At 45.1% G+C, this 27382-nt stretch overlaps 1 protein-coding gene across 5 annotated transcripts in view; it reads left to right on the top strand.

The window, feature by feature from the left end:
• The window catches only part of LOC110501397 (FERM and PDZ domain-containing protein 4), a 63952-nt gene extending 36570 nt beyond the window's left edge, over nucleotides 1-27382 (top strand). For 3 of the 5 annotated variants that reach the window (XM_036958740.1, XM_036958741.1, XM_021578938.2), the window contains exons 2-17: nucleotides 3312-3428; nucleotides 14446-14606; nucleotides 14925-15027; nucleotides 15848-15893; nucleotides 17972-18076; nucleotides 18608-18715; nucleotides 19381-19512; nucleotides 20018-20137; nucleotides 20408-20544; nucleotides 21144-21270; nucleotides 21444-21533; nucleotides 21669-21851; nucleotides 22053-22182; nucleotides 22304-23335; nucleotides 23726-24976; nucleotides 25448-27382. In XM_036958740.1, coding sequence (XP_036814635.1) covers nucleotides 3312-3428; nucleotides 14446-14606; nucleotides 14925-15027; nucleotides 15848-15893; nucleotides 17972-18076; nucleotides 18608-18715; nucleotides 19381-19512; nucleotides 20018-20137; nucleotides 20408-20544; nucleotides 21144-21270; nucleotides 21444-21533; nucleotides 21669-21851; nucleotides 22053-22182; nucleotides 22304-23335; nucleotides 23726-24976; nucleotides 25448-26838 — 5233 coding nt within the window. In that variant the 3' untranslated portion in view covers nucleotides 26839-27382. Of the gene's footprint in view, nucleotides 1-3311; nucleotides 3429-3466; nucleotides 3984-14445; nucleotides 14607-14924; nucleotides 15028-15847; nucleotides 15894-17971; nucleotides 18077-18607; nucleotides 18716-19380; nucleotides 19513-20017; nucleotides 20138-20407; nucleotides 20545-21143; nucleotides 21271-21443; nucleotides 21534-21668; nucleotides 21852-22052; nucleotides 22183-22303; nucleotides 23336-23725; nucleotides 24977-25442 lie in introns of those variants that run through there. The other 2 variants (XM_036958743.1, XM_021578939.2) reach the window with 2 other exon arrangements.

The raw sequence follows: 27382 nt of genomic DNA, 5'->3' as shown, positions 1-27382 counted from the left end.
ACTATGACATGTTCTCGCCAGAACCTGGTTGATAAAGACAACGAGAGAGAAAGAAAGAGAGGGAGAGGAGAGAGAACGTGCGAGGTAGTGAGCGGAGTGATAAAGAAAGGATGAGATTAGTTTAGTTATGCTATGTTTATTACTGACTGAAAAGGGATAGCTCCCCTGACTGCATACAGGCTCAAGACCATTGGGTCCTTATGGTCGAATGTTGGGCTGATGTTGGTGTCAACTTAATAAACTATGCAGAGAAATCCGACACCTTTTGAGGCAAAGATATTTCTTCCTCCTCCCCCACACATATAGAGGTTGACATTTAGCCGGTGTAAAATTAAGTCCCTTTAATAAATGCGGGCGAGGTTGTGATCTTTGTGTTTAAACTTGGAGTATGAAGTAGAGCCTGAACTATGCCTGACCTTCATTGTCATGGCAACCGAGGCTATGAGACTCCCAGGAGTGCAATACTTCTAATGGTTATTATTCACCATCAGTAATGTTTCCAGAAGGTTGACTGCTGGTGGAAAATGATCGCCTACCTACCTGTACTCTAAGGAAGGTAATTTAAAGTTGTTGATCTTATTATTGTCTGTGGTTTATGGACTTGGGTTGCTCTGTTTCAGTTGTATACAACATTGTAGAAGGTAATGTTGGTATTTTAGAACAGATTGATAATTGATTAGAATTGAATAGTTCCTCATTAAACATCCAGTACCATACTTAAAAACAAAACATACACAGTATCCTCTTGTCTATCCACTTTCTGTGGTGTTCTTTATTCCAAGAGAAGTCTCAAGGAACCCCTTATTCTCAGAACACAACATTGAACAGGGACTCCCTGTCCATCTATTAACAGCATTTTTGAGCATCAGAGACGAACAACGTCCAGAGGCCCGGTTTCTCTGACTCCTGCCTAACCTGGTAATGAATTGCGCAGCGTGGATTACCCACCTGGGCCCGGCCTGGTGCTCTACTAATGCCAGATAGGGTAGTCATCATTTATTAAAGCCTACCTAGGCTTAGTTTCACTGTCCACCACTGCAGCGAACTTCCTCAACTCCTCTACTGGCTATTATTCTTCCTCCAGAACACACAGCCTCAATGGCATAATGTATTCCGGGACTACAGATAACAGAAAGCAAAGATCAAAATACCAATGACTGTGCCATTAGGGGAGAGAAAGATAGGGGAGTGTGGCTGAAAAGAAAGAGAATGGATATTATACAGCTTCTGGTCGATTCAGAATGGGATTTTGAAGGCACATCTTCGGAATCTGTGAGTAGAACCATGCTCCATTTGTATAGCAAAGACTTCCGGAGAATTGTCATAGTCACCATTGCTGCATGGTGCCCTGCTTGCTGTTCTGAATGTGGAGTATTGAAGATTATGGGTGTCATTAGAGTTCAAGGACTTCTCTCAATTGAGAGGACAGGCTCAACTCTCCACAGTCACATTTCAGAGATGGTGTCATGCTATTCAGTACACCATTTAGAGAGTTCAAATTTGGCATTGAACTTTATTACCAATGCCTTATTGTAGGATACCACAAAATCCCCACTGCTGTGAAATAATGTACAGTGTTTACCAAAGAAATACAACATGGTATTTGGTGATGTAAAAATATGTTTAAAAAGGAAATTGTAAGAAAGAGACAATACAATGCTAACTCATTTCCCAAATGGGGAAAAAGATAATGAAATTATGCAGGCACAATCAATGTGATGAGGCCAGGGGAACCTGCTGCTTTCTGTTAATGCATTGTGGCACCCATAAATTCATAGCATGTGGAAACGCTAATACCTCTCAAAACACACTATTGTATTGGAGGAAATCAGATTGCACCCGTTTGGAGCCCAGCCTATCCCACTGCTCTGATGTTCTATGGGTTACAGAGTAGGCTACAGACGCTATTTCCAGCAGACTCCCCTATGATTTAATATGAACACATGCAGAATCAATGCATCCAGTAGCACTTAAGTGCTTTTTTAACGAGGTTAAGTAATCTCAGAACTACCATAGACCTATTGGCTGTTGCTTTATTTAATTGTTGCTGGATGAAAGTAACATAAGCCTTGTTATCAAGGTCATGCAGGTCACGTTCATGGCAGAATTATATAATATAGCTGCTCGGTTGTCGATTGTTTCTCCTCTGGCTTTTGAATCTGCTTTACATGTTGTGTTTTCATGCATAGAGCATGCTATGTAATATGACACACACACACACACACACACACACACCACACACACACAGACATAGACATTAAGTTGGTTGGTAACCGGGGAGAAATAAAGAGGGGAAGAAAGAGAGGCTTTGAATAATGAATGCGAAGAGGCCTGTTACACAGCAGACAAGCCTTTGAAGTGACATAACTTACTGCCACAGCTTTCATATCTTCACCCATTGCTCACATAGAGAGAGAGAGAGACAGGGAAAGAGAGAGAGAGAGAGAGAGCGATAAAGAGACCAAAAGCTAGTAAGAGAGGGGGAGGGAAGGGGGAGGGGAGAGAAAGAGAAAGAAAGAAAGAAAGAAAGAAAGAAAGAAAGAAAGAAAGAAAGAAAGAAAGAAAGAAAGAAAGAAAGAAAGAAAGAAAGAAAGAAAGAAAGAAAGAAAGAGAAGTATGGGAGCATCCATCATGCTCTTAGGCTCATCATGGACCTATTCTGAGTGTTACTTGAACATTGAAGACACAGGAAGGGATGTGTTCGATGACTTGATTTAAGTGTTGTGGCAAAGTAAGGATTAGAGCCTTTGGTGATTTCGCTTTTAGACGATTTGATTTAGATCATTTCCAGCTGGAAGACAAATTACAGCACAGATTTCATAGGAAAGATGGGTTCTTCTTTGCTCTTTCAGTACTATCCATTATTTCCTGAAAAGGGACGTAACACATGGGTTTCCGTTCTCTCACTTATAAACTCTGAACTCTTCCTGGCACTGCCCTTATCACAGAATTCCTCCGGGTTCCCTGCTTTCTGAGGAATCTGGGGACATCTCGGAATGAAAACGATTTCATGCCTCTGACAGCACAAGAGTGAGGCATGACAATTACGCCTACGTGTCTCAATTACATTATTCATGTGATTTACATTCATTGACTGAACACTGGTTAAGGAACATTGTTCGTGGCGTTCAAATTAGGCATCCTCTTGTTATGAGTTGGGATGCCTCAAACTGTGCCATGATGACTCACCTAGTGTAAAAAGTAGTGCACTACATGGGGAATAGGGTGGGTTTTAAGATTTAGCCTATAGGACTTTTGCCATTACTGTAAGTATGTTGTGCCTGACCTCCTCCCCCTGTCCTCCTCCCCAGCCACAGGACCAAGTCATCAGGCTGGCCACCTCCTTCTGGCACCTGGAGCGCCGCTCATGGACCCCCCAATGGATGGGACATGGCCACCAATAGAGACGGGCGAGACTGCTACATCAAGTAAGTCGAGGCGAGGCGAGGAGAGGAGAGGAGGAAAGAGGAGGGAAGAGGAGAGGAGGAACGAGGAGAGAAAAAAAGAAGACAGTGGTTCTCTCTCAGTCCCAGATGTTTGGGAGGCTTCGGCAACCTGTGATTATTTCAGCCACGTCATTGCCTAGTGCCTCCACACTCTGTCTCTCTCTCTCTCCATCTGTGCCTTCAGAATACTGATTCCCCTTTTCTTTCCATTGCTGCGCACAGACACAGACCCTGTCTGCACACAGACTCTCTCTCTCTCTCTCTCTCTCTCTCTCTCTCTCTCTCTCTCCCTCTCTCTCTCTCTCTCACACACACACACACACTCACAGACACGCTCCAACCACTTTACTGTAGCTAGCTCTGGAGCAGAGAACTAAACCCTAATTATGTTCTCTGCCGGCTCCTGATAAAGAATTCACCTGCGTAGCGACTTTCTTTGATCTCTATGAGACTGCATGTAGCTGCAGAGACGCTGGGGTGCAGTGCTATCAGCATAATCGATCCATAGCCATTCTGGATATCTGAGGAGGACTACAGGTAAAATAATCCTCTCTGTCTATCTGTCTCTCCTATGATCTGAATGTGGTTTGACTGTATTGTTCTGCTCTGTACTGTACTGTTCTGTACTGTATGCGGGCAAGAAAGCCCAGAGTAACAAGTGAGTGTTTGGCTGTTTCTTCATTCCTTATGATGCTTCTGTAGGAGGATGAGGCTTTGCAACCACAAAAAAAGAAGACAAGATTCCCAGCCATACTGTGGCATTCGTACTTATCTCTTTATGCATAATATAGTGCTTTCTTATTCAGACACAGTGTGTACTCATGGAATATGCACCCTGCTGTAACACAACATTACGTACTGCATGTGCACATTGTTTAACTGGTGATTACATATAAACCCAGAGATTTGCGACATGTTATATTGTGACGTTGTGCTGCATTGAGATAGGTACTGTCGGAAACAGGCTCGGGAACTTATCATACTTGGGTTAGAGCTTGAGCAGGGTGATGTCAGACAGGTTACATAAGAGCTCCAGAGGAGGACCGAGTGCATTGGATGTACATAGTCTGTCGGGATGAGGCGCATCGCTGAGGCTGATTTGGCTCGAACCTTGCTAAAACGGGAAGGAGACTCATAAGTAACGTGGCGTGTCTGTGTCCGCAGTGATCTCTCAGTTGATCAAGGTTCTAATTGTGGTGTTCCTTAACGAAACGGGTACAGTATGCATGACAGGAAGGCGTGAATAAACCAGTGACAGTGACTAAGCATACTGTATCACACCATATACACTGAGCGTATAAAACACCTGCTCCATGACATAGACTGACCAGGTGAATCCAGGTGAAAGCTGTGATCACTTGTTAAATCCACTTCAAACAGTGTAGATGAAGAGGAGGAGACAGGTTAAAGAAGGATTTTTAAGCCTTGAAACAATTGAGACATGGACTGTGTATGTGTGCCATTCAGAGGGTGAATGGACAAGACAAAATATTCAAGTGCCTTTGAACGGGTATGGTAGTAGGTGCCAGGCACACCGGTTTGGGTCAAAAACTGTAACGGTTTCCCATGGGCATCCAGCCAACTTGACACAACTGTGGGAGTATTGGAGTCAACATGGGCCAGTATTCCTGTGGAATTCTTTCGACACCTTGTAGAGGCCATGCCCCGACTAACTGAGGCCCTTCCAAGGGCAAAATTGGGGAGGGGGGGGGGGGGGGGGGGGGGGCGGTGCAACTCAATGATAGGTTGTCAATGATGTTTGGTGTACTCAGTGTATAACAGAGATAGCTAGCTATATGACTTTGGAAAGAGGTGTATATTTACAGTCCATATGAGTTAAAAGGTTGGATTACATCAGTAGCATTGGGGTGATATGGTCAAAAAGCCCAGTTTCATGAAGACTGATCATAGAAGAGGATAATTCCATAAGATATCTAAGACTATAATGTACTGTCTCCCTCTCTGTACTGTCTCATTATATTGCTTCTCAATGGTAATTCAAAGTGCTTAGAACACTGCTACCCAAGCTGGGAGTACACGGCCAAAGAAACAAAATAAATTACTTAAAAGATAAATGATTAGCTTTTTCTCTCTCATCCCTCCCACTATCTACCTGTTTGTAATATAGGAAACATATTTTAATCTAAGAGTACATTTAAGGTGAAAAGGTGGGGAAAGCAGAGCTGCGAGTCAGCATCATTTCCCGAAGTTGGCTTTATCAAAAGCTTTACTTCATACATTAGGCATTATATTGCTTGTCAATGGTAATTCAAAGTGCCTAGAACATTGCTACCCAAGCAGGGAGTACACGGCCAAAAAAAAACAACACAATTACTTCAAGGGAAATGGTTTGTTGCAACCCTTCAGACAATCTCCTCTTAAGAAGATGTGGTCCTGGTGGAGACTCAGTAAGGACAATAGTTTGTGTTGCTTATGTTTATATATCTTGTGTTGCTTATGGTCAGTCACTCAGCTGCTTAGTGATCAGTCACTATGGGTTATTAGGAATGTGTAGATCATAGAAATAAAAGTCCTAGAACGATTATATTTCTACATTGTAGAATGGGGCAAGCTGCAGAACATTAGTAACTAATGGTGCTGATTAGTGTCCATTAGACACAGCCCAGCTAGCACAGAGTGTTCTGAGAACCATATGTTTCTAAGAGCTTGGTGAGAGCGTGGTTGTCCTGGTTATTTTGGATACAACCTTTCCACAACATTCTGGGAATGGTGCAGGATAGTTGCTTGGCTTTGGAACATTCTCAGCACATTTAAGGAGCTTGACAAAAAAAACATGTTTTCTTGGTATTTCATGACTTTAACAAAACGTTTCCTAAATGTTCAAAAATGTCATTTCAAATGTCCTCCAATAGTTCAGAGAACGTTAAGAGACAATGTTCCTCTGTGGGACTTTCAGTACTTCAGCATAACGTTTCCTACAGGTTTAATCATGGTTCTATTTAAAGTCATGTTCTCAAATTGTTCCGAGAACATTAAGACAACTTCCCATAAAAACCACAAAAAAACCTTACTTACTAACTAACATTTTGAGAGAACATTCTAAGAATGTTATTTAAAAATATATACATTCCCAATTGTCAAATGAAGACATTTGAAAGTCTAGGTTTGACAAAATATGTCACCAATTACTGTTCCAAAACTGTAAAGAAAATATTTTTATAAAGTCAGACATTTTACGTAGTGGTGTCGCTCTAAACATGCGCATAATTCCTATAGGAACTCAGCCCTTTTAAAAACACAGGGCTTATGCAACATAATTTTTTGTTTTACATACAAAACAGGACTGATATACATATGAGGAGACAGCTGAAGGCTCTACCTATCCATTGATGTAAATATACGCCCTATCTGATTCCCAGTTTGTCCACTAAATAGCAGTAGGAGATCATATGAAGTCTCTTGGCCACTTCATACAAGTTACGTCTGGTTTGGGTAGTGAGACACTGAACTGATTGTCAAGCCTGACATCTTAATGTTACCCTAGAAATCAGGGTTTTCAAGTTATCCGGACGTGCTACCTGTCCCAGACCTGCTGTTTTCAACTCTCTAGAGACAGCAGGAGCGGTAGAGATACTCTCAATGATCGACTATGAAAAGCCAACTGACATTTACTCCTGAGGTGCTGGCTTGCTGCACCCTCGTCAACTACTGTGATCATTATTAATTGACCATGCTGGTCATTTGTGAACATTTGAACATCTTGGCGATCTCCACTCGGCACAGCCAGAAGAGGACTTGCCACCCCTCATAGCCTGGTTCCACTCTAGGTTTCTTCCTAGGTTTTGGCCTTTCTAGGGAGTTTTTCTGAGCCACTATGCTTCTACACCTGTATTGCTTGCTGTTTGGGGTTTTAGGCTGGGTTTCTGTACAGCACTTTGAGATATCAGCTGATCTAAGAAGGGCTATATAAATACATTTGATTTGATTCATTTTTGTTGTTGTTGAAATAAGAAGACAGGAGAGAAAACTTCAAACTTCTGTTCCCATTCACTTTTCCTATTGTAAAGGAGTGAGATAGATCATGGAGCATGTGGAGGACGCATAGAAGGTAATGTGGATGGGGAAGGAAATGCATTGCTTTACACTGACCATCAGGGTGTACCCTTTCCATGCATACTAAATGACCGACATTGCATACTCTATGAATATGACTATGGCCTTGGGAGAGGAGAGCAGAGGAAACGTATGGCTTCATTCCAACAACCAATGTGAAACCAAAAACATACGTTCACACAACTTCCAAGGAATTAAATATGCTAGCTGAGAGGGCTGTCAGTACGTTGGGAGGCGGGCCATCTCTAGCAGGTGGCCGTGGTTGGAGATGAGACAGCACACTTCCTGGTTGCAGATGTCCATATGTTTTTCCACTGCACACAATCTGTTGTGGTTGTCATGTATAAGTGCTGAAACCAACATCACAAATCCAAAAGTGACTTTGTCTCAGTGGCACCTTAGCAATATGATATGTTTTATTGCAACCCAAAACCAAGGGAATCAACCATATAACATTACTCACAATGTGTTTCAAATGTCAGTAAGAAGACGTCTGTGTGTCTGTTACCATAGGCCTCCGTGTAAATGTCAAGAAGCCCCTGCCTGCACCTTCCCTGCCCTCACTCAGTGCCTTGAAAGATGTATTGTGGCTATTCAGTGACGAATGGAACATGTGTCAGGAATGACTGTGATTTACACACTGTCTCCCCAGTCAGCCCACAGGCCTAATTACCCAACACAGTGGCTACCATGGGAAGAGTTGCTATTGCTGCCTCTGATACTACAGTTCTGCTGCTGGAGAAGGGAGAGATACTGGATAAGGAAAAACTGGAGGAACATACAGAGGAGATGCAAAGCTACAAATTGGCACATAAACAGTTTTGTAGACAGTTTATGTGGTGTAAATGTAAAGGATATTACAGTTTGATTAATTGATGTACTGTGTTTGATCTACAAATACACTTATTAACACAGTTAACATGATAGTCTAATTGAATTGCAGTCTATTTACATAGATCCATCTAGAGGGAATATCCCAAAATAAAGTCAATGTTGACTAGTTCAAATGAGAGGGGTGGTCGGGGTTCAGACTGAGGAGTGCCGGGCAACAGACTAACAGGTATCAGTGACAGGTTGGCCAGCCACAGTGGTTCCACAGGTCCAACATGAAGCCAGTCTGTCTCTGTTTGAACCTCAGGACTTGGCCCTTCCCTAATCACCAGCATACTACACCACCTCACACAGGTCAAAGGCTCATTGGCCAATGGCCACACGTTCTATTTCTGGTTTCCCATATGGCTGAAGAATCACATGCAAGTAAGATGCTGCCATATACTTTTTTAGTGCTAAATCTGGAAAAAGCACTGTTTCCCACTGGGCACACATTCCCACTGGGCACACCACGTCATTTCAATGTGGATAATTGGGTAATATTTGGTTGAGAAGTTGATCAATGATATTACAACCTATAATCACCCACTCAAAATACCCATAGTTTGTTGAATTTCCAATGCTTTAAAACATCTGAAAGCACAACCAAATTACAATGAAAAAACAATGTCTTATTTTTGGTTTAGTTGTCATCCAAATGTTTATCACTGTGCTTTCAACCATTTAAAGGCACAGCAAAGATCAGATGGAAATACAATGTCAGATCTTTTTTTAAATGTATGCAACAAATGAATGTGTTATTACTGTGCTTCATCTAATAGCAGAACCAAATGACCTGGATTGCAGTTGAGATTACATAAAAAGTACATGGAGCAAACAATCAATGCCCTTCGAGATTCTGCACAGATTATTGCAGCAATTACTCTATAATACTCCGTAAACTGGTCATCTCTGTATACCCGTCGCAAGACCCACTGGTTGATGTTTATTTATAAAACCCTCTAGGCCTCACTCCCCCCTATCTGAGATACCTACTGCAGCCTTCATCCTCCACATACAATACCCATTCTGCCAGTCACATTATGCTAAAGGTCCCCAAAGCACACACATCCCTGGGTCGCTTCTCTTCAGTTCGCTGCAGCTGAAACGAGCCTCAAAAAGCACTCAACCTGGACCGTTTTATCTCCATCTCCAGGGCTCCCGAGTGGCGCTGCTGTCTAAGGCACTGCTTCTCTGTGCTAGAGATGTCACTAAAGACACCCTGGTTCAAAGCCAGTTTGTATTGTAACCGGATGTGATTGGGAGTCCCATAGGGCGGTGCACAGTTTGGCCAGCGTAGGCTGTCATTGTAAATAAGAATTTGTTCTTAACTGGCTTGCCTAGTTAAATAAAAAATCTAATTCATTCAACGACTCCATCATGGACACTCTTACTGACAGTTGTGGCTGCTTTGTGTTATGTATTGTTGTCTCTACCTTGACCTTTGTGCTGTTGTCTGTGCCCAATAATGTTTGTACCATGTTTTGTGCTGCTGCCATGTTGTGTTGCTACCATGTTGTTGTCATGTTGTGTTGTTACCATGATGTGTTTTCATGTGTTGCTTCCATGCTGTTGTTGTCTGAGGTCTCTCTTTATGTAGTGTTGTGGTGTCCCTCTTGTCATGATGTGTGTTTTGTCCGATGTTTTTGTTTTATTTTTTTAATCCCAGCCCTCGCCCCCACAGGAGGCCTGTTTGCCCTTTGGTAGGCCGTCATTATAAATAAGAATTTGTTCTTAACTGACTTGCCTAGTTAAATAAACTTTTAAACAAATAAAAACAACTTCACAGACTTGCAACCGATGCATGCTATTTTTAACATGCAGGCTTTGATTAAGAAGCAATGTATACAGTAGTTACAGTAACCTTGAAATGTTGTCATGGATGTGTTACTCATGTTAAGGTTGAATGTTACATTAGTTTGTAAGAGAGCCTTAACTTTAGGTTATTTATTGTATTACAAAAGTAATATTGAATTGTGTTTGGTTGACAACACAGCCAACTATCAACATTCAAATGAGCTTGGATAGATCCATCTGTGCCACTGGCTTAATCCCATTCTTTAACTTTTATTTTTGGTTTTATTTGTGGTTGAGTTCTCTTTTTGGTTTTATTTGTGGTTGAGTTTTATTTTTGGTTGAGGAGATGTGAATCCAACATATGATTTGTTACCTTGTCGACTAAATCAGTTGCACAGTTGAAACTGTCCAAGCAGAAGATAAAATTGGACTTATTTCCAATCCAATGTATTTTCAACATAGACTCCATGTCACAATACGTCGGCCAATTACGTTGAAATAACTTTGATTCAACCGGTGGGTTATCTGTGTTAGTATGTGTAACGGTTTTCTTTATGAGAAGGAGAGTCGGACCAAAATGCGGCGTGTAGATTACGATCCATGTTTATTGTGACTATAGCAACACGAATCTAAATACAAACAGTGCAAAATAATAAACGTAATGAAAACCGAAACAGCCTAAACTGGTGCAAACTAACACTAAGGACAATCACCCACAAACACACAGTGAAACCCAGGCTACCTAAATATGGTTCCCAATCAGAGACAATGACTAACACCTGCCTCTGATTGAGAACCATATCAGGCCAGACATAGAAATAGACAAACAAGACATCCAACATAGAATGCCCACCCAGTTCACGTCCTGACCAACACTAAAACAAGGAAAACACACGAACGATGGTCAGAACGTGACAGTACCCCCCCTCCAAGGTGCGGACTCCGGACGCACAACTTAAACCTATGGGGGAGGGTGTGGGTGGGCATCTGTCCGCGGTGGCGGCTCTGGCGCTGGACGTGGACCCCACTCCATAACAGTTTTAGTCCACCTCCTTAGCGTCCCTAGATAGGTTACCCTCCTTAAAGACCGCTCGGGACAGAGGGGCAGCTCGGGACAGAGGTAGCTCGGGACTGATGGGTAGCTCAGCACTGAGAGGAAGCTCAGCACTGAGAGGAAGCTCAGGCAGGTGGTTGGATCCGGCAGATCCTGGCTGGCCGGCGGTTCCGGAAGAGTCTGGTCGGCCGGCGGTTCCGGAAGAGTCTGGTCGGCCGGCGGTTCCGGAAGAGTCTGGTCGGCCGGCGGTTCCGGAAGAGTCTGGTCGACTGGCGGATCCGGAAGAGTCTGGTCGACTGGCGGATCCGGAAGAGTCTGGTCGACTGGCAGATCTGGAAGAGTCTGGTCGACTGGCAGATCTGGAAGAGTCTGGTCGACTGGCAGATCTGGAAGAGTCTGGTCGACTGGCAGATCTGGAAGAGTCTGGTCGACTGGCAGATCTGGAAGAGTCTGGTCGACTGGCAGATCTGGAAGAGTCTGGTCGACTGGCAGATCTGGAAGAGTCTGGTCGACTGGCAGATCTGGAAGAGTCTGGTCGACTGGCAGCTCTGGCTGCTCCGTGCTGATTGGCTGCTCCATGCTGACTGGCAGCTCTGGCTGCTCCATGCTGACTGGCTGCTCCATGCTGACTGGCAGCTCTGGCTGCTCCATGCTGACTGGCTGCTCTGGCTGCTCCATGCTGACTGGCTGCTCCATGCTGACTGACTGCTCCATGCTGACTGGCGGCCCTGGCTGCTCCATGCTGACTGGCGGCCCTGGCTGCTCCATGCTGACTGGCGGCCCTGGCTGCTCCATGCTGACTGGCGGCTCTGGCTGCTCCATGCTGACTGGCAGCTCTGGCGGCTCCTTGCAGACTGGCAGCTCTGGCGGCTCCTTGCAGACTGGCAGCTTTGGCGGCATCCTGCAGAAAGGCAGCTCTGGCGGCTCCTTGCAGACTGGCAGCTCTATGCAGACTGGCAGCTCCTTGCAGACTGGCAGCTCCTTGCAGACTGGCAGCTCCTTGCAGACTGGCAGCTCCTTGCAGACTGGCAGCTCCTTGCAGACTGGCAGCTCTATGCAGACTGGCAGCTCTATGCAGACTGGCAGTTCTGAACAGGCGGGAGACTCCGGCAGCGCTGTAGAGAAGGAAGGCTCTAACAGCGCTAAACAGGCGGGAGACTCCGACAGCGCTGGAGAGGAGGAAGGCTCTGGCAGCGCTGGACAGGCGAGGCGCACTGTAGGCCTGATGCGTGGTGCTGGCACTGGTGGTACTGGGCCGAGGACACGCACAGGAAGCCTGGTGCGGGGAGCTGCTACCGGAGGGCTGGGGTGTTGAGGTGGTACTGGAAAAACCGGACTGTGCAGGTGCACTGGAGCTCTTGAGCACCGAGCCTGCCCAACCTTACCTGGTTGAATGCTCACGGTCGCCCTGCCAGTGCGGCGAGGTGGAATAGCCCGCACTGGGCTATGCAGGCGAACCGGAGACACCGAGCGCAAGGCTGGTGCCATGTAAGCCGGCCCAAGGAGACGCACTGGGGACCAGCTGCGTAGAGCCGGCTTCATGGCATTGGGCTCGACGCTCAATCTAGCCCGGCCGACACGCGGAGCTGGAATATACCGCACCGGGCTATGCACCCGCACTGGAGACACCGTGCGCACCACTGCATAACACGGTGCCTGTCCGGTCTCTCTAGCCCCCCGGTAAGCACAGGGAGTCTGCCCAGGTCTCCTACCTGGCGTAGCCATACTCCCTGTTAGCCCCCCCCCAATAAATTTTTGGGGCTGCCTCTCGGGCTTCCTTCCGCGCCGCCGTGCCTGCTTCGCCAACTCCATTCTCTGATAACCTTCCGCGCACTGCTCCATCGAATCCCAGGCGGGCTCCGGCACTCTCCCTGGGTCGGCCGCCCACCTGTCGATCTCCTCCCAAGTCGTATACTCCATACTGTACTCCTCTTTGGGCTGCTCCTGTTGTTTCTTCTCCCGCTGCACCTTTGGGTGGATACACTCCCCTGGTTTAGCCCAGGGTCCTCTCCCGTCGAGGAATTCCTCCCATGTCCAGAAATCCTTATTGCGCGTCTCCTCGCGCTGCTCCTGCCTGTTGACACGCTGCTTGGTCCCTTTGTGGTGGGTGATTCTGTAACGGTTTTCTTTATGAGAAGGAGAGTCGGACCAAAATGCGGCGTGTAGATTACGATCCATGTTTATTGTGACTATAGCAACACGAATCTAAATACAAACAGTGCAAAATAATAAACGTAATGAAAACCGAAACAGCCTAAACTGGTGCAAACTAACACTAAGGACAATCACCCACAAACACACAGTGAAACCCAGGCTACCTAAATATGGTTCCCAATCAGAGACAATGACTAACACCTGCCTCTGATTGAGAACCATATCAGGCCAGACATAGAAATAGACAAACAAGACATCCAACATAGAATGCCCACCCAGTTCACGTCCTGACCAACACTAAAACAAGGAAAACACACACGAACGATGGTCAGAACGTGACAGTATGTGTGCATGTTGAGTTTGAGATTTTCTTGATAAGAGTGAAATTGAGGCTGCATGAAGATATAACCACAGCTAGATTGTCATCGCCCACGTGTTCTATTTTGAGGCATGGCAGTAGTTTGTAATTTCAGACTAAATGCTACTTTTCAGCGTTGAACGTTTAAGGAACTTAATAGACTGGGAAACATTCAGTTCATATCTAAGAGCATGACATTTACTGCTGTACTCCTACTGTGTGTTTCAGATTTATGGAAGAAACTAGCCAAAGTTACAGTAGTATTTCATATATATTTATTTGCAATGTTTTTAGATAAAAAAAAAAACATATTTTGTTAAATGGATTTTTAACACCTTTTGGCCCATTTTGGATATACTGAATCACATCTCCATTTTAAAGATGAAAGGTCAAATCAAATCTAAGGTTATTTGTCACGTACACAGGATACAGCAGTTATAAACAGTACAGTGAAATGCCTGCTTGTAAGCTCCTACTCAACAATGCAATACTACTAAGTCATATAAATAAAATACACACAATAAATCAAAAACAATAAAACAGTACACATGAAAATATACACTACATATAAGGTCGATACCAGTACCAATGGTAAAAATAGATTTGTTGGTGTTTAGTCGTGTAGTGACACTGTCACCTGTTTAGTGACCTGTTGGACTTATGGTTGTCCCCTTCCCTCTTCACTCTCCCAGCCACGTGTCCCAAAGCAGCTCCCTGGAGGAGGTTCGTCTGGACGGGGACAAGTTTGTACCTCCAGCCCCCCGCAAGGTGGAGATGAGACGAGATCCAGTCCTGGGCTTTGGCTTTGTGGCAGGCAGTGAGAAACCTGTGGTGGTCCGGTCAGTCACACCAGGTAAACATACCAGCCCACCTGTAAACCAATCATGTCACCATTAATAACCACAGCTTCACACATAGCCATTATCAACAGGAAGTAAGATGTATTACTGTATATCCAATGGTGACCAGATGACAAAAAGATGGCAACCAATCGGTGATGATAACCAATGAAAGGCCACACTTTATTTATAAACCATGCACTTCAGGGTACTTGATAAATTAGCCAACCTTACGCCTAAAGAGTACAATGAATCCAGAAAACAAAGAAGAATTACTAGCTAGAAACTTTGTAATTGGTACCACTCCCCTGTGGTTCCCTGTGTCTTGGTAGGAGGTCCCTCTGAGGGCAGACTGACCCCAGGAGACGAGATCATCATGATTAACGATGAGCCGGTTAGCTCCGCCCCCAGGGAGAGGGTCATCGACCTCGTCAGGTACAGGAACTCAATGTCTCCAACATACATACAGTATCCCTGCTGAGTTTACATGGGATTCATGTACACACAGGAAGTCATTTGGACATTTCTTTCCTGAAACATTGTAATGTCAAGCTGTGTGTGCCTTGCCTTGCTGAGTCATTTCCATGACTCGTGAGTCATGACAATAGACAGTAAATGTCTATATGAATGAGACCCCTGTTTTATTTGGTTAACTAAATATAAAAATAAATAAAAACCTGCAGTGAAGGATAATGCCCTGTGTATAGATTCAATGTCAATGCCAGAAATACCCAGATAGTGTGGGGTAATGGGGTAGAGTACTTTGCCTACGTCTGCACCATGCGGGTCCAACTATATACCAGTGTGAATTATTTCTATGTGTCTTATTATATGCTTGACTCAGGTGAGTGAGTGAGTGGCTGAACGGCCACATGACCTACATTCTGTGGACTGTGGAGTGAGTCTGTACAGTAGATTAGTGCAGTGAAATATGTCCATAAGGAGTCCAGTCCATCACTGCTCCCCTGGCCTTGAGTCAGTGTGCTGGGCTCCATCTCAGCAGTAAACTACTGTTTCATTACAGGAGTAACAGCCAGGCTTGAGGCATGGCTAGAATAGATTGCTCATGTTGTTAGACCTTCTTCATGGGCTCACTTCAGCAGTCAGAATCTGCTCACTGCATAGGAGAAACAATGCCTGACTCAGGCCTGATTAATCAACTTCCGCTGTACATGAATATGACTTATTTCCCTTTTTAATGTACAGTTTAATGATGTTTTCTTTGACTTGTTTGTGTTGTGTTCCTTCTCTGTAGGAGCTGCAAGGAATCCATTGTTTTGACAGTGGTTCAACCGTACCCAGTAAGTGTCAATCGTCCCATCTTTCCATTGATAAAATTCAGAGCGAACTTCTGGGATATGAAGTTCAATGGACTGTGTGTATGTTGACTTGGTGAATCCAAGACAATCCGAGACGTAAAAAGGTGGCCATATGTCTCTGCTAGCGTCAAAACGGTGAGGTAACTGCTTAGTGTTCGCCTGGCTAACTCACAGGGATTTCAGTCCAAACACTGAATACTGAAAGTTGTGCAAGTCCTTTCATGGTAGCAACAATCCCTAGCACGAGACCCCAGATGAACCTCAACCTGCCACATTGACAGCTGTTAGCACCCGGCAGGACCATATGAGGATGGATAGAATGCCACAATAACAGCTACTGTGAATGTAGGTGATATTATGATTCATAAAATAGGTCAATGAGATGGATTTGTGCCGTCACCACCAAAATAGACAATGACTTGTATATCAAATAATCGGAATATCACCATGTAAGTTCGAACTCTGGCAGAAATCATTCTGTGTTGTATCCTAGCTTTGGGTAGCATATTTCAGACTTCCACTCAACAATGGTTAATACAGTATTGCACAAATCTGGCCTTTATGGAAGAGTGGCAAGAAGAAAGCCATTTCTTAAAGATATCCATAAAAAGTGTTGTTTAAAGTTTGCCACAAGCCACCTGGGAGACACACCAAACATGTGGAAGAAGGTGCTCTGGTCAGATGAAACCAAAATTGAACTTTTTGGCAACAATGCAAAACGTTATGTTTGGCGTAAAAGCAACACAGCTCATCACCCTGAACACACCATCCCCACTGTCAAACATGGTGGTGGCAGCATCATGGTTTGGGCCTGCTTTTCTTCAGCAGGGACAGGGAAGATGGTTAAAATTGATGGGAAGATGGATGGAGCCAAATACAGGACCATTCTGGAAGAAAACCTGATGGAGTCTGCAAAAGACCTGAGACTGGGACGGAGATTTGTCTTCCAACAAGACAATGATCCAAAACATAAAGCAAAATCTACAATGGAATGGTTCAAAAATAAACATATCCAGGTGTTAGAATGGCCAAGTCAAAGTCCAGACCTGAATCCAATCGAGAATCTGTGGAAAGAACTGAAAACTGCTGTTCACAAATGCTCTCCATCCAACCTCACTGAGCTCGAGCTGTTTTGCAAGGAGGAATGGGAAAAAAAATTCAGTCTCTCGATGTGCAAAACTGATAAAGACATACCCCAAGCGACTTACAGCTGTAATCGCAGCAAAAGGTGGCGCTTCAAAGTATTAACTTAAGGGGGCTGAATAATTTTGCACGCCCAATTTTTCAGTTTTTGATTTGTTAAAAAAGTTTGAAATATCCAATAAATGTCGTTCCACTTCATGATTGTGTCCCACTTGTTGTTGATTCTTCACAAAAAAATACAGTTTTATATCTTTATGTTTGAAGCCTGAAATGTGGCAAAAGGTCGCAAAGTTCAAGGGGGCCGAATTTTTTCGCAAGGCACTGTATATGACAAAAGCAGCAATTACGTCCAGAAAGACCGCTCAGAACTTGTAAAACATATTACATTTCACATTTTCACACACAGCTCTGAAAATTATATAATTTGAGCATTCATTTCTTCTAATGATATTTTCCTGTATGAACACTGTCTCAAGGGAAATAGCCTGACGTGTGATTCTACTGGAAAGGGCCTCAACTTGAGAAGAAGTTCATCTTGAAAATGTCTTCGGGTTGCAGAAAAAAAACTGATCGAGAGAGCTCCAGAATCCCATAAGATGCATGCAGAACCGGCTCTTCTAATTCAAACTTGAATTGTTCTCACTTATCAGACATAGCTGTGCTGTGACTCAATAACACAGACACCAGTGGGGGTGTCCTTCCACTACACACCCTTACAGCATCTCTAATCATATTAATGTATCACAATATGGGGAATTGAATGAAAACACTAGTGTTAATGGTAGTGGGATGAGGATGGGATAGTGTAAATGGAACGTTATTATTCTCCCGCCACGGGGGAATGGCTGATTGGTTGTGGCTTCTCTGAAGGGGTGGTCCTGTTGCCAACTGTGTTTTTTATTCAAACCTCCCCCCAGTCTCCCAAATCTGCGTTCATCAGTGCAGCCAAGAAGGCCAAGTTAAAGTCTAATCCAGTGAAAGTCCGCTTTGCAGAGGAGGTCATCATTAATGGACAGGTCCCAGTAAGTACAACAGTAGTGTTCTACAACACTACATCACACTCTGTCTCATTTTATTGTATACCAAAGTTTTCCAAAAGGTAAAAGTATACACCTATGACATTGACCTTGAATCTTCTAATATTGCAACATATGTTGGACTGTTGAACTGTATTGGATGCCAGTCTTGTTCTTCTTTCCATTGCCATTACCTGCCATTACACATTGTTTTCTCATTATATAAAAAAAATATGTTTAGGTGCAGTGAAATGTGTTGTTTTACATGGTCAGCCATAGTAGTGCAACACCCTTGGAGCAAATTGGGGCTAAGTACCTTGCTCAAAGGCACATTGACAGATTTTTCACCTTTATCAGCTTTGGTATTTGAACCATCAACCATTGCGTTGCTGGCCCAACCCACAAACCGCTAGGCTACCTGCCACTATGTACCCCTCTAAACGCTTACTGTGACCATTTATTAACAGTGGCCTTATTAGCGTAGCCTACTGATCAATTAAAAGGCTGCAATTATCCCCATTTTCTTCTCATTTACAGGAATCTGTGAAGGACAACTCTCTACTCTTCATGCCAAATGTTTTGAAGGTGTACCTGGAGAATGGACAGACCAAATCCTTCAAGTTTGACAGTAACACATCCATTAAGGTGCAGCAATACACCCTGCCCTTCACTAAGACATCTTAATGGGCACATTGATAAAAAAAAAAAAATGATTTTCAATTTAACCTTACATCACTCATAGACCACTTACAGAATAGTTTATTTCTTTGATCACTGTGGCATACTGTATTATCTTTACTTATGATTCAGCAAGTATCCAAATGTGCATTACACACAGCACTCCCACAAAGGCAAGTGAGCTGTAACTTCATTTAAGTGCACGAAGAAGTAGGCCAGCACTTTTTTCTCGTGGTGTTCCTACACAAAACATCTCCAAAGCGTGCTGTTTAATCTGTATCATTTTATGTAATGCAGCTGACATTTAACGTCAAGTTGCCCACTATATATTTGTGATTATGAATGTGAAAAATCCTACATTTTTAAACAGGTTTGATTGAGAGGAGTTTTTTTTTTCTTCCATAATCTTTCTAGGATATGCAGTATTCAATCATCAAATTGTTTGCTTAAGAACGTACACATTTGTAGCTACACCTACAGTATCTGTCATGCAAACGAGTGCTTCACACAGCTCCTCTCCTCTCTTCACACCTCAGTCCCTCACACGGTGGTCCCCTATGCTGCAGTCCTGCTGTGCACGTTCCTGGCACACGCCATATTCATAATGAATGTCTCTTCTGTCTGTGTGAAAGGATGTCATCTTGACCCTGCAAGAGAAGCTCTCCGTTAAGAGTATTGAACACTTCTCGCTGATGCTGGAGCACAGGAACGAGGGCTCGGCCAGCAAACTCATGATCCTCCACGAGCAGGAGATGTTAACTCAGGTGAGACGTTGTGGGGTTATCTACAGTGGGGTGAGCAGCCTCACACCCGGGTAGACGACAGATAGACAATATTAGGGCCTCATTCAGTTACTGTTACAGTGCCTTCAAATATGACCCACGTTCGTTCATAGCAAGTGGGGATTGGGTGGTGGTGGGCATGTGATTAAATGATTGTATGTGAACAGACTGAGTGTAGGGTAACGTAGAGCACAATGCAGACCCTCCATAAGACAGACTGTAGATAGAAATGATCATGATGGGTCTGGAATATTGTTTTACACCTTTTGCCCATTGTTGTTTTATGTATTTATTATCATTATGGTTAATACATTTTTGTAACATTGATGTTGTTTCTGTATGCATACAAATGAGGATATATATTTTACCACTATTTTGTACATTTGTGATTCGTTTTTTTTTTTTGCCGTGCTTTTTAATCCATTATTCATTATTCATGACATCTCATCACTAAATGTTAATTCCTTGTCCTCGCCTGTTGTCCTAGGTGACACAGAGACCAGGGGCACACAAGATGAAATGCTTCTTCCGCATCAGCTTTGTCCCAAAGGACCCCGTTGACCTGCTCAGGAGAGATGCAGTTGCGTTTGAATACCTCTATGTTCAGGTGATTCACAGCACATGGAAGACAACACTGCCTGATTAACAAAGTATTATGTTGATTGTGTAATCAACATTTTTGTATGATATTCATTGATAAGCATTTGGTAAGATTTCATGTAGAAACATTAGCTCAGAAAAATGTAAATTACCTAGTGTTGACTTGGAGCCCAACACACTAACTGCATTATGGTCAGTAACAATAGTCCAACCAGTTTAACCTTCTCTCCTCCTCTCTTCCTCTCCTCTCCTCTCCTTTCCTCCTCTCTTCGTTCAGAGCTGCAATGACGTGGTGCTGGAGCGATTTGGGTCAGAGCTGAAATACGACACGGCCCTGCGTCTGGCTGCCCTGCAGATGTACATCCTCACCATCAACACCAAGCAGTCACAGAAAGTCTCGCTCAAATACATTGAGTGAGTGGCCTGTGTTTTCTCTGTAGCTCAGTAAGTCGAGAATGGCGCTTGCAACGCTAGCATAGTAGGATCGATTCCCGGGACCACCAATAGGCTACATAACATGTATGCGTGCAAGTTGCTTTGGATAAAAGCGTCTGCTAAATGGCGGATAATATATCACTGCTGCACCACCAAGTCAGTATGGATCAGGTCCAATGTCTCGTCTGGTCCCCTAAAGTTCACACATGGCCCTGCATCTTCTCACATGTTCAATCTGGCAGCACATTGTCATGAGGGCTTTTCACGCCCTCACTCTCAACACTTACTCAGAAACCTGAGAATAATCTGAAAAGAACAAATCGCATCCACGTCAGATTGACTAACGACATCCACGTCAGATACAGTAACGACCCCCCCCCCCCCCCCCCCCCCCCCTGATTGTTATGTCGTGAGTACCACAGGTAATTCATATGGATGTTGATTATAATCGATTACCTGTTGGTTACTCAACGGATCCTCTCTTTATAAAGTGATTGATGTTCGCCTGAAGGAACGTATTCTGCTGTTCTATCATGTTGTACATAAAACGTATGTCACCAGTGTTTCTTGCTCTACAGGAAGGAGTGGGGTTTGGCACTGTTTCTCCCTCCTGCAGTACTGTCCAGCATGAAAGAGAAGAACATCAAGAAAGCTCTAACACACATTCTCAAAACCAACCAGAATCTGGTACCTCCTGGAAAAAAGGTACCTTTATTCTCTCTCCTGTATCATGAATTGTCATCCTCTCGTAAATTTCCCCACTGTTAGATAATGTAACGCGTCAATGTGACTAATCACAGCGCCAGTTCCATTGTAAAATAAATCCCCTGTGCACATTCGTAATGTCAATAGCCTAAATTGCTCATGTTCTCTTTCAGCTGTCAGCATTACAGGCCAAGGTCCACTATCTGAAGTATCTCAGTGACCTGCGACTGTATGGAGGACGGGTTTTTAAATCTGTACTGCTGGTAAATAACTACCTCTCTTTTTCTGAGCTCAAACTATTTGAATAACAAGACACAAAACATCAGAATATCATATCTCATTTAACGAGTTCATGTGTACTGTGTTTCAATTGTTTCCCCTCTGCTCAATGCCCACAGCAAGGAGAGAAGCACACAGAGGTAACCCTACTAGTGGGTCCCAGGTATGGCATCAGTCATGTGATCAACACCAAGACTAACCTGGTGGCGCTGCTGGCCGACTTCAGCCACGTCAACCGCATCGAGATGTACACAGAGGATGAGAAGAACGTCAGGGTCGAGCTACACGTTCTGGATGTGAAGGTGAAATCAAACAAATATTCAAGAGGGACTGAATGTGATATGATCATGACGATCAATGCAATGAGTTGACATCTAGCCTAATTTAATGAGCTATATAATAGCATTTTCAGCAATAACATTATACAAGGAAATGAATGATCAATGAGGACATTGTGTCAATGTGTTAATGTGTCCGTTGTCGTCCTCCTCCCTATTCTCCAGCCCATCACTCTGCTAATGGAGTCCACTGACGCGATGAATCTGGCCTGTTTGACTGCTGGATACTACAGACTACTAGTGGACTCTCGCCGTTCCATCTTCAACATGGCAAAAACAGGGAATGCAGACACCGGTGAGTCTAGACTCTACACAGTTCCGTTGTTTTCAAAAGCCAACAATACTGTAAGTTGATACATTAGCATCACTGATATCACAGAAACGGGATTATCAACCGCTCTTTGGTTCCTTCTCAGGCCATGACTGCAGAGTAAAGCAGAACTATCAGGCTATAGAGTGGGCGTACAGCACCTCCTTTAGAGGGTGTGAGGAGCACCAGCACCACAACAACCAGCGCTGTACGTCCAGGGAGCCCTCCTCTAACAGAGACTCAGACTGCGTGGACCACGGGAGGAGTGAGAGTGACATGTCCCCCGTCTATATCACTGAGATCCAGCAGCCACCCCAGAACAACATGGCAGAGAGGGTAGACACCAGAGGGGGGACCAGAGGCCCAACACACCCCCAGCCCTACCTCTGTGCCTCCAGACCCAAAGCCCAGGACTCCCCCCGCAGTGCCAAGGTCTCCTTCATCTTCGGGGATCCACCGTTAGACAGTGTGAACCCCCAGAACCTTGGCTACCAGAGGCTGATGGACGACGTCCCAGAGGTACTACACGACCACAGCCCCATGTATACGCGACTAGAGGAGGACTACAAGAGCAAGGATCCCATGGACGGGGAGGGCTATCCGTACAGCGCCAAAATCTTCGGCAACACCGAGTGCATTGAGGAGCCGCTGCTGCACGACATCTGCTACGCCGACACCACGGACGCCGACGAGGACGAGGATGACATCAGCTGCGAGGAGGACATGGGGCTGATGGGGGATCTGGACAAGGCCACATTCCTCTCGCTCTCGGGGTCCAGCGATGACATCATCGACCTGACCTCCCTGCCCCCGCCGCCAGAGGGTAAAGACGAGGAGGATAACGAGGATGTATTGCTTCACTCCCTCAACCTGGCCATCGCAGCCCCGCCCCCAGGCTTTAGGGACAGCTCTGATGAGGATGAGCAGCACGGTGGGGCCCAGGGGCATGTCAGAAAGGGCCAGGGGACTCGTGACGATATCCCTGTATCCCTCATAGACTCAGTCCCCACACAGGGGGAGGAGGGCCCAGAGGTGGAGGGGGCCCTGGACGATGCTGTGGTGTCCACCTTACAGGCACTGGAGGCCCTTGCGGCTTCTGAGGAGCAGAGCCCACACCCACAGTCAGAAAATAGCACAGGTTCTTCTTCTTACACTATTGTAACGTTTATTCATTAACACCATGCGGATGTTCCAGCCATTAACTTTTAAATTTGTTGTTGTTGATTTTTCAATAAAAAAAACATTTTGTTCTATGTTTCCATTTAGTGTGCAGATTGTTTCATTCGTTTTGAACATAAAAAATGTCCTGTATTTCACTCATATTTGGTTCCAGTCCTTTTTTTTGTTGTTTTTCTGTTTTGTGGATCATTTATTTATTTAGTATCATTTATGATCAGTCGCACAAATGCGTTTCAACTCACAGCTTTCATACTCTTTGTACCAATGAATTGTGTGCTTTTTTATAATATTTCTAAGACGCCTCAGGTAAAATGTGTTAATAAAATGTCTGTCTCTCTGTGGCACACAGGTGTAGAAATATCAAGGGCCTTTAGCCCCGAGTCCTCATCGGACTCTGGCAACGAGACTAACTCCTCAGAGATGACGGAGAGTTCAGAGCTGGTGGCTGCCCAGAAACTCTCTGAAACCCATTTGAGACTGTATGTGGCCACTGCGGAGGGCTACCACACTCTGACTGAGGAGAAAACAAAGTTTCCCATAACACCTTGTGAAGGAAAGGCCATACAGCAGAACCCTCAGGAGACCTGGGAAGGGGGGGAGGAGGGGGCCAAGTCCTCAGCTGTGTCCTCCACCCAGATCCTCCACTCAGATGGGGGAGAGATGGAGCCAGAGACCATGGAGACCAAGTCCCTCACCGACTATTTCAACAAACTGCACAGGGGCTCTGTGATGAAAAAGCAGCCAGGGAAGCTGGGTGACACGGAAGGCAGGATTCAGGGAGATAACGATGACTCAACAGAAAAACGACACAGCAACATCCAGAATTCAAATAGAGGGGATCCACCCAAATATAATTCAGACCCACCCAAATATAATGCTATTATAAGGGAACCTCCATACATGAACCAATTTGAATTGGGGCGAACACCCTATCCGTATCGAGAGAAGCCCCCAAGATATCACCGGCCTCCTGAAAACAAAATGGCGGACAATCTTTCCCCAGACTGTGTGATTGATTCACAAGCCTCGCTCTCTGATAGGGGAACAATTAAGGGAGACAAGCAGGACTCAAATGAGAGAAGCCTGCAGTTAGACTCTCATTCCCGCTCCCCCGCCAAAGTCCCCCACAGTACTGAGGAAGCCAATTTACCCAGCAGCGACCCACAGCAGCAGCAGACAAGGGTTCCCTCGGCCCAGCAGGATGTCACACGGTTACACGAGTATCACCTGAGTAAGCGCATGTCATTGTTACAGGGCAGCGAGGGCGTCCACTCCCTCCAGAGCTCCCAGTGCTCCTCCATAGATGCTGGCTGCAGTTCAGGAAGCAGTAGCTGTGTCACTCCCATGGACTCTCCCCTCTGCACTGAGGAAAACATGCATCTGCTCTCAGAGTCTTCCCTCAAGGGTCTGGGCTATATTAGTGGGGAGGAGAAGGCCTATGGCACCCAAGGCCAGGGGACACAGCAGGGCAAGGCTAGACATCAGACCATAGATCCCACCCTGCTGAGGAAGATCCACGCAGCCACCAGTGCCGAGCCTGGATTCGGTACCAAACGAGGAGATGGCTGCCACCGGGTGCCTAAGATAAAAGAAACCACAGGTACAACTAAATAGAGCGGTCTTTTCCTTTGACGTCTGTGCGCTTAAATGGTAAACACAATTCCAGGAGCACATTGAGGCTGTTGATAAATTATTCACTAGCTGGGGATTAGGATATGCATAATGGTGTCAGAGTAGCATTATCCATTCAGACAGAAGACAATAACAAGCATGTCACTAGCTAAGGACATGCAACAGTGCATACATGTGTAGAGGATGTGATTGGTAGAAGAAATACTGCTGTGTACTGGTTCATTATGTAACACTTGCTGCACAGAGATCTGATAAAAGTGCTGAAATGCACCTTTATTCTATTTTACCCCACTCTCTGTTATGAAAGGACAATTAGAGCAACATTTTACTAAAAAGTCCTCTAATGAAAACAGGAAAAGGTTAGAGATCAAAGCAATGCACCATGTTGTCAGGGAGATGCTTAACGATTCTATTTGATTTTCTGCTCCCCCTAGTGTAGCTTGCACCCAGCTCAAGACGGATGCAGGGGAAGACTCCTCCTCTGCTCTCTCCAACGAGGTCAACGCCGCCGCCACCACCACCTCACCACCATCATTAACCAGTAGCAGCAGCACAGAGTCCAGTGTGCCCAGTGCCACAAAGCAGCAGGGGTGCCCCTGCACTGAGCCCATCCCATGCCGTGCCCAGGCTTTCCCTTCAAGCTTACACCCATGTGACCCTATCACAGGCAGCCTCAGGAAGCCACCGCAGCAAAGGGGTCGGATGCTGAGAAGGAGCTGGAGCAGCATCACGCCGGGCTCCAGGAGCCTCGAAGAACTGTTGGAGAAAACCAAAGCCACGCTGAGTGGGAGGAGTGCCCAGAGAGTCCAGTCACCCGACGACCCCTCCAAGCCACAGAGGAGATTTGCTTTTTCCAAGACACTTTCCAAGAGCTTGTCCTTGTCCCAGGGATCAGTATGGTCTGTTAGATCAGTTAGCTCTCAGTCCTCTGGCAGGAAGCTCTTCAGAGGCGCCTCTATCATGCTGCCAGCGTCATTGGATGCCAAGCAGCTCCAAGCTGTGCCACTACCCAGACTGGACAGCAGCACCTGGATGAGGTGCCATGGGCCCTTCACACACTGCTTCCCCAAGAGGAAGACCAACACTGATGATGACGATGACGATGAAGTCGGAGGTGGAGCAGGAGAAAGCCCCACCTCCCAGCCATTCTCTGGGGGTCAGAAGGCACAGTCACTCCCTACCAGCCCCAGAGTTGACGCAGAGAACACAGTCTCTTTGTACGCCTCTGGATCTGAACCCTCCGCTGTGGCTGAACAGCTCAACATGGCCAGTGGTGTGACTGTGAGCGGCATGAGCCTGGGAGCAAAGCTGAGCCGTGTCAACTTACTGAAGGGAAAGACCTACACCCTCCCCCAGGGGTTCTCAGATGCACAGAGAGATGCCCTGGATATGATGTGTCTGGTGCGCTCCGGTGTATGCCAGGGAGGTGGCCAGAGGTCAGAGGTTAGTGAGTCCGACCTGTGGAGGTTCAGTCAGCTGCTCTCCATGGAGGCCCTAGAGCTGGGCAGCGCCTGCAATCACATGGCCCTGGTGCAAGGCAGCCCCCAGGACACCCTGCTCTCCCTGACTCACAGTTTCCACACGGTCTGTTGCCTAACACAGGCCTGCATGTCACTGGTGGAGGGCTTGAGCCCTGAGAGCCGGCAGCGCGAGGTGGTAGCAAAGGTGGACGAGGTCGTCATGAACTATGTGTGTCTGCTCCAGGCTGCTGAAACGGCTTTGGATAGTTCCCCCAATGACCAAAGTGTGAATGCATTGACACGTCACTCCACCACCATGTGTGCTATCGTCAACAGACTGAGTCACTCACTGACAACACTCTACAAGTAAACATAGCGCGGTTCTGATTAGCGATTTCAAAGCCATACATAAGAGACGTGGGTTTATTCGACCCAAACCAATGTGAACTGCTGTGACAAAACCTTGCCTTGTGTATATTTTGTTTGATATGTAAAGTCAAATAAACTCTATTAATCATGAATACACTTTTAAAGGTGGTTATATTCAGGCCTCTGAGAAGAAGAACATGTTCCTAAGGGTATATAAACTGATATTACTTGATAAGTATGCTTTTACAAATTGATAATCGCCTTTTGGGGTGTAATGTGTAGATGAACAACTATTAATTCTGTATTTATTTGTATGAATTATTATGTTACACATGATACATATTATGTGACAAAGAGCTCTAGACAAATCACTGCGCAAGACAAGAAATTAAATGATATGATACAGTCCATTATGACGTCGATATTTTTCATTTGCTGAAACCGACATAGTTTATGAATCTTTGCACATGTTCACTGAGTACTTTCCTCTTATTTTTGTCAGCACTACCATAACATATTAAAAGTAAAAAATGTTGCAACCTGAA

Source organism: Oncorhynchus mykiss, chromosome 22 (genome assembly GCF_013265735.2).
Source record: "Oncorhynchus mykiss isolate Arlee chromosome 22, USDA_OmykA_1.1, whole genome shotgun sequence".
Classification (NCBI taxonomy): Eukaryota; Metazoa; Chordata; class Actinopteri; order Salmoniformes; family Salmonidae; genus Oncorhynchus; species Oncorhynchus mykiss.
This window is presented reverse-complemented; position numbering and strand designations above follow the sequence as displayed.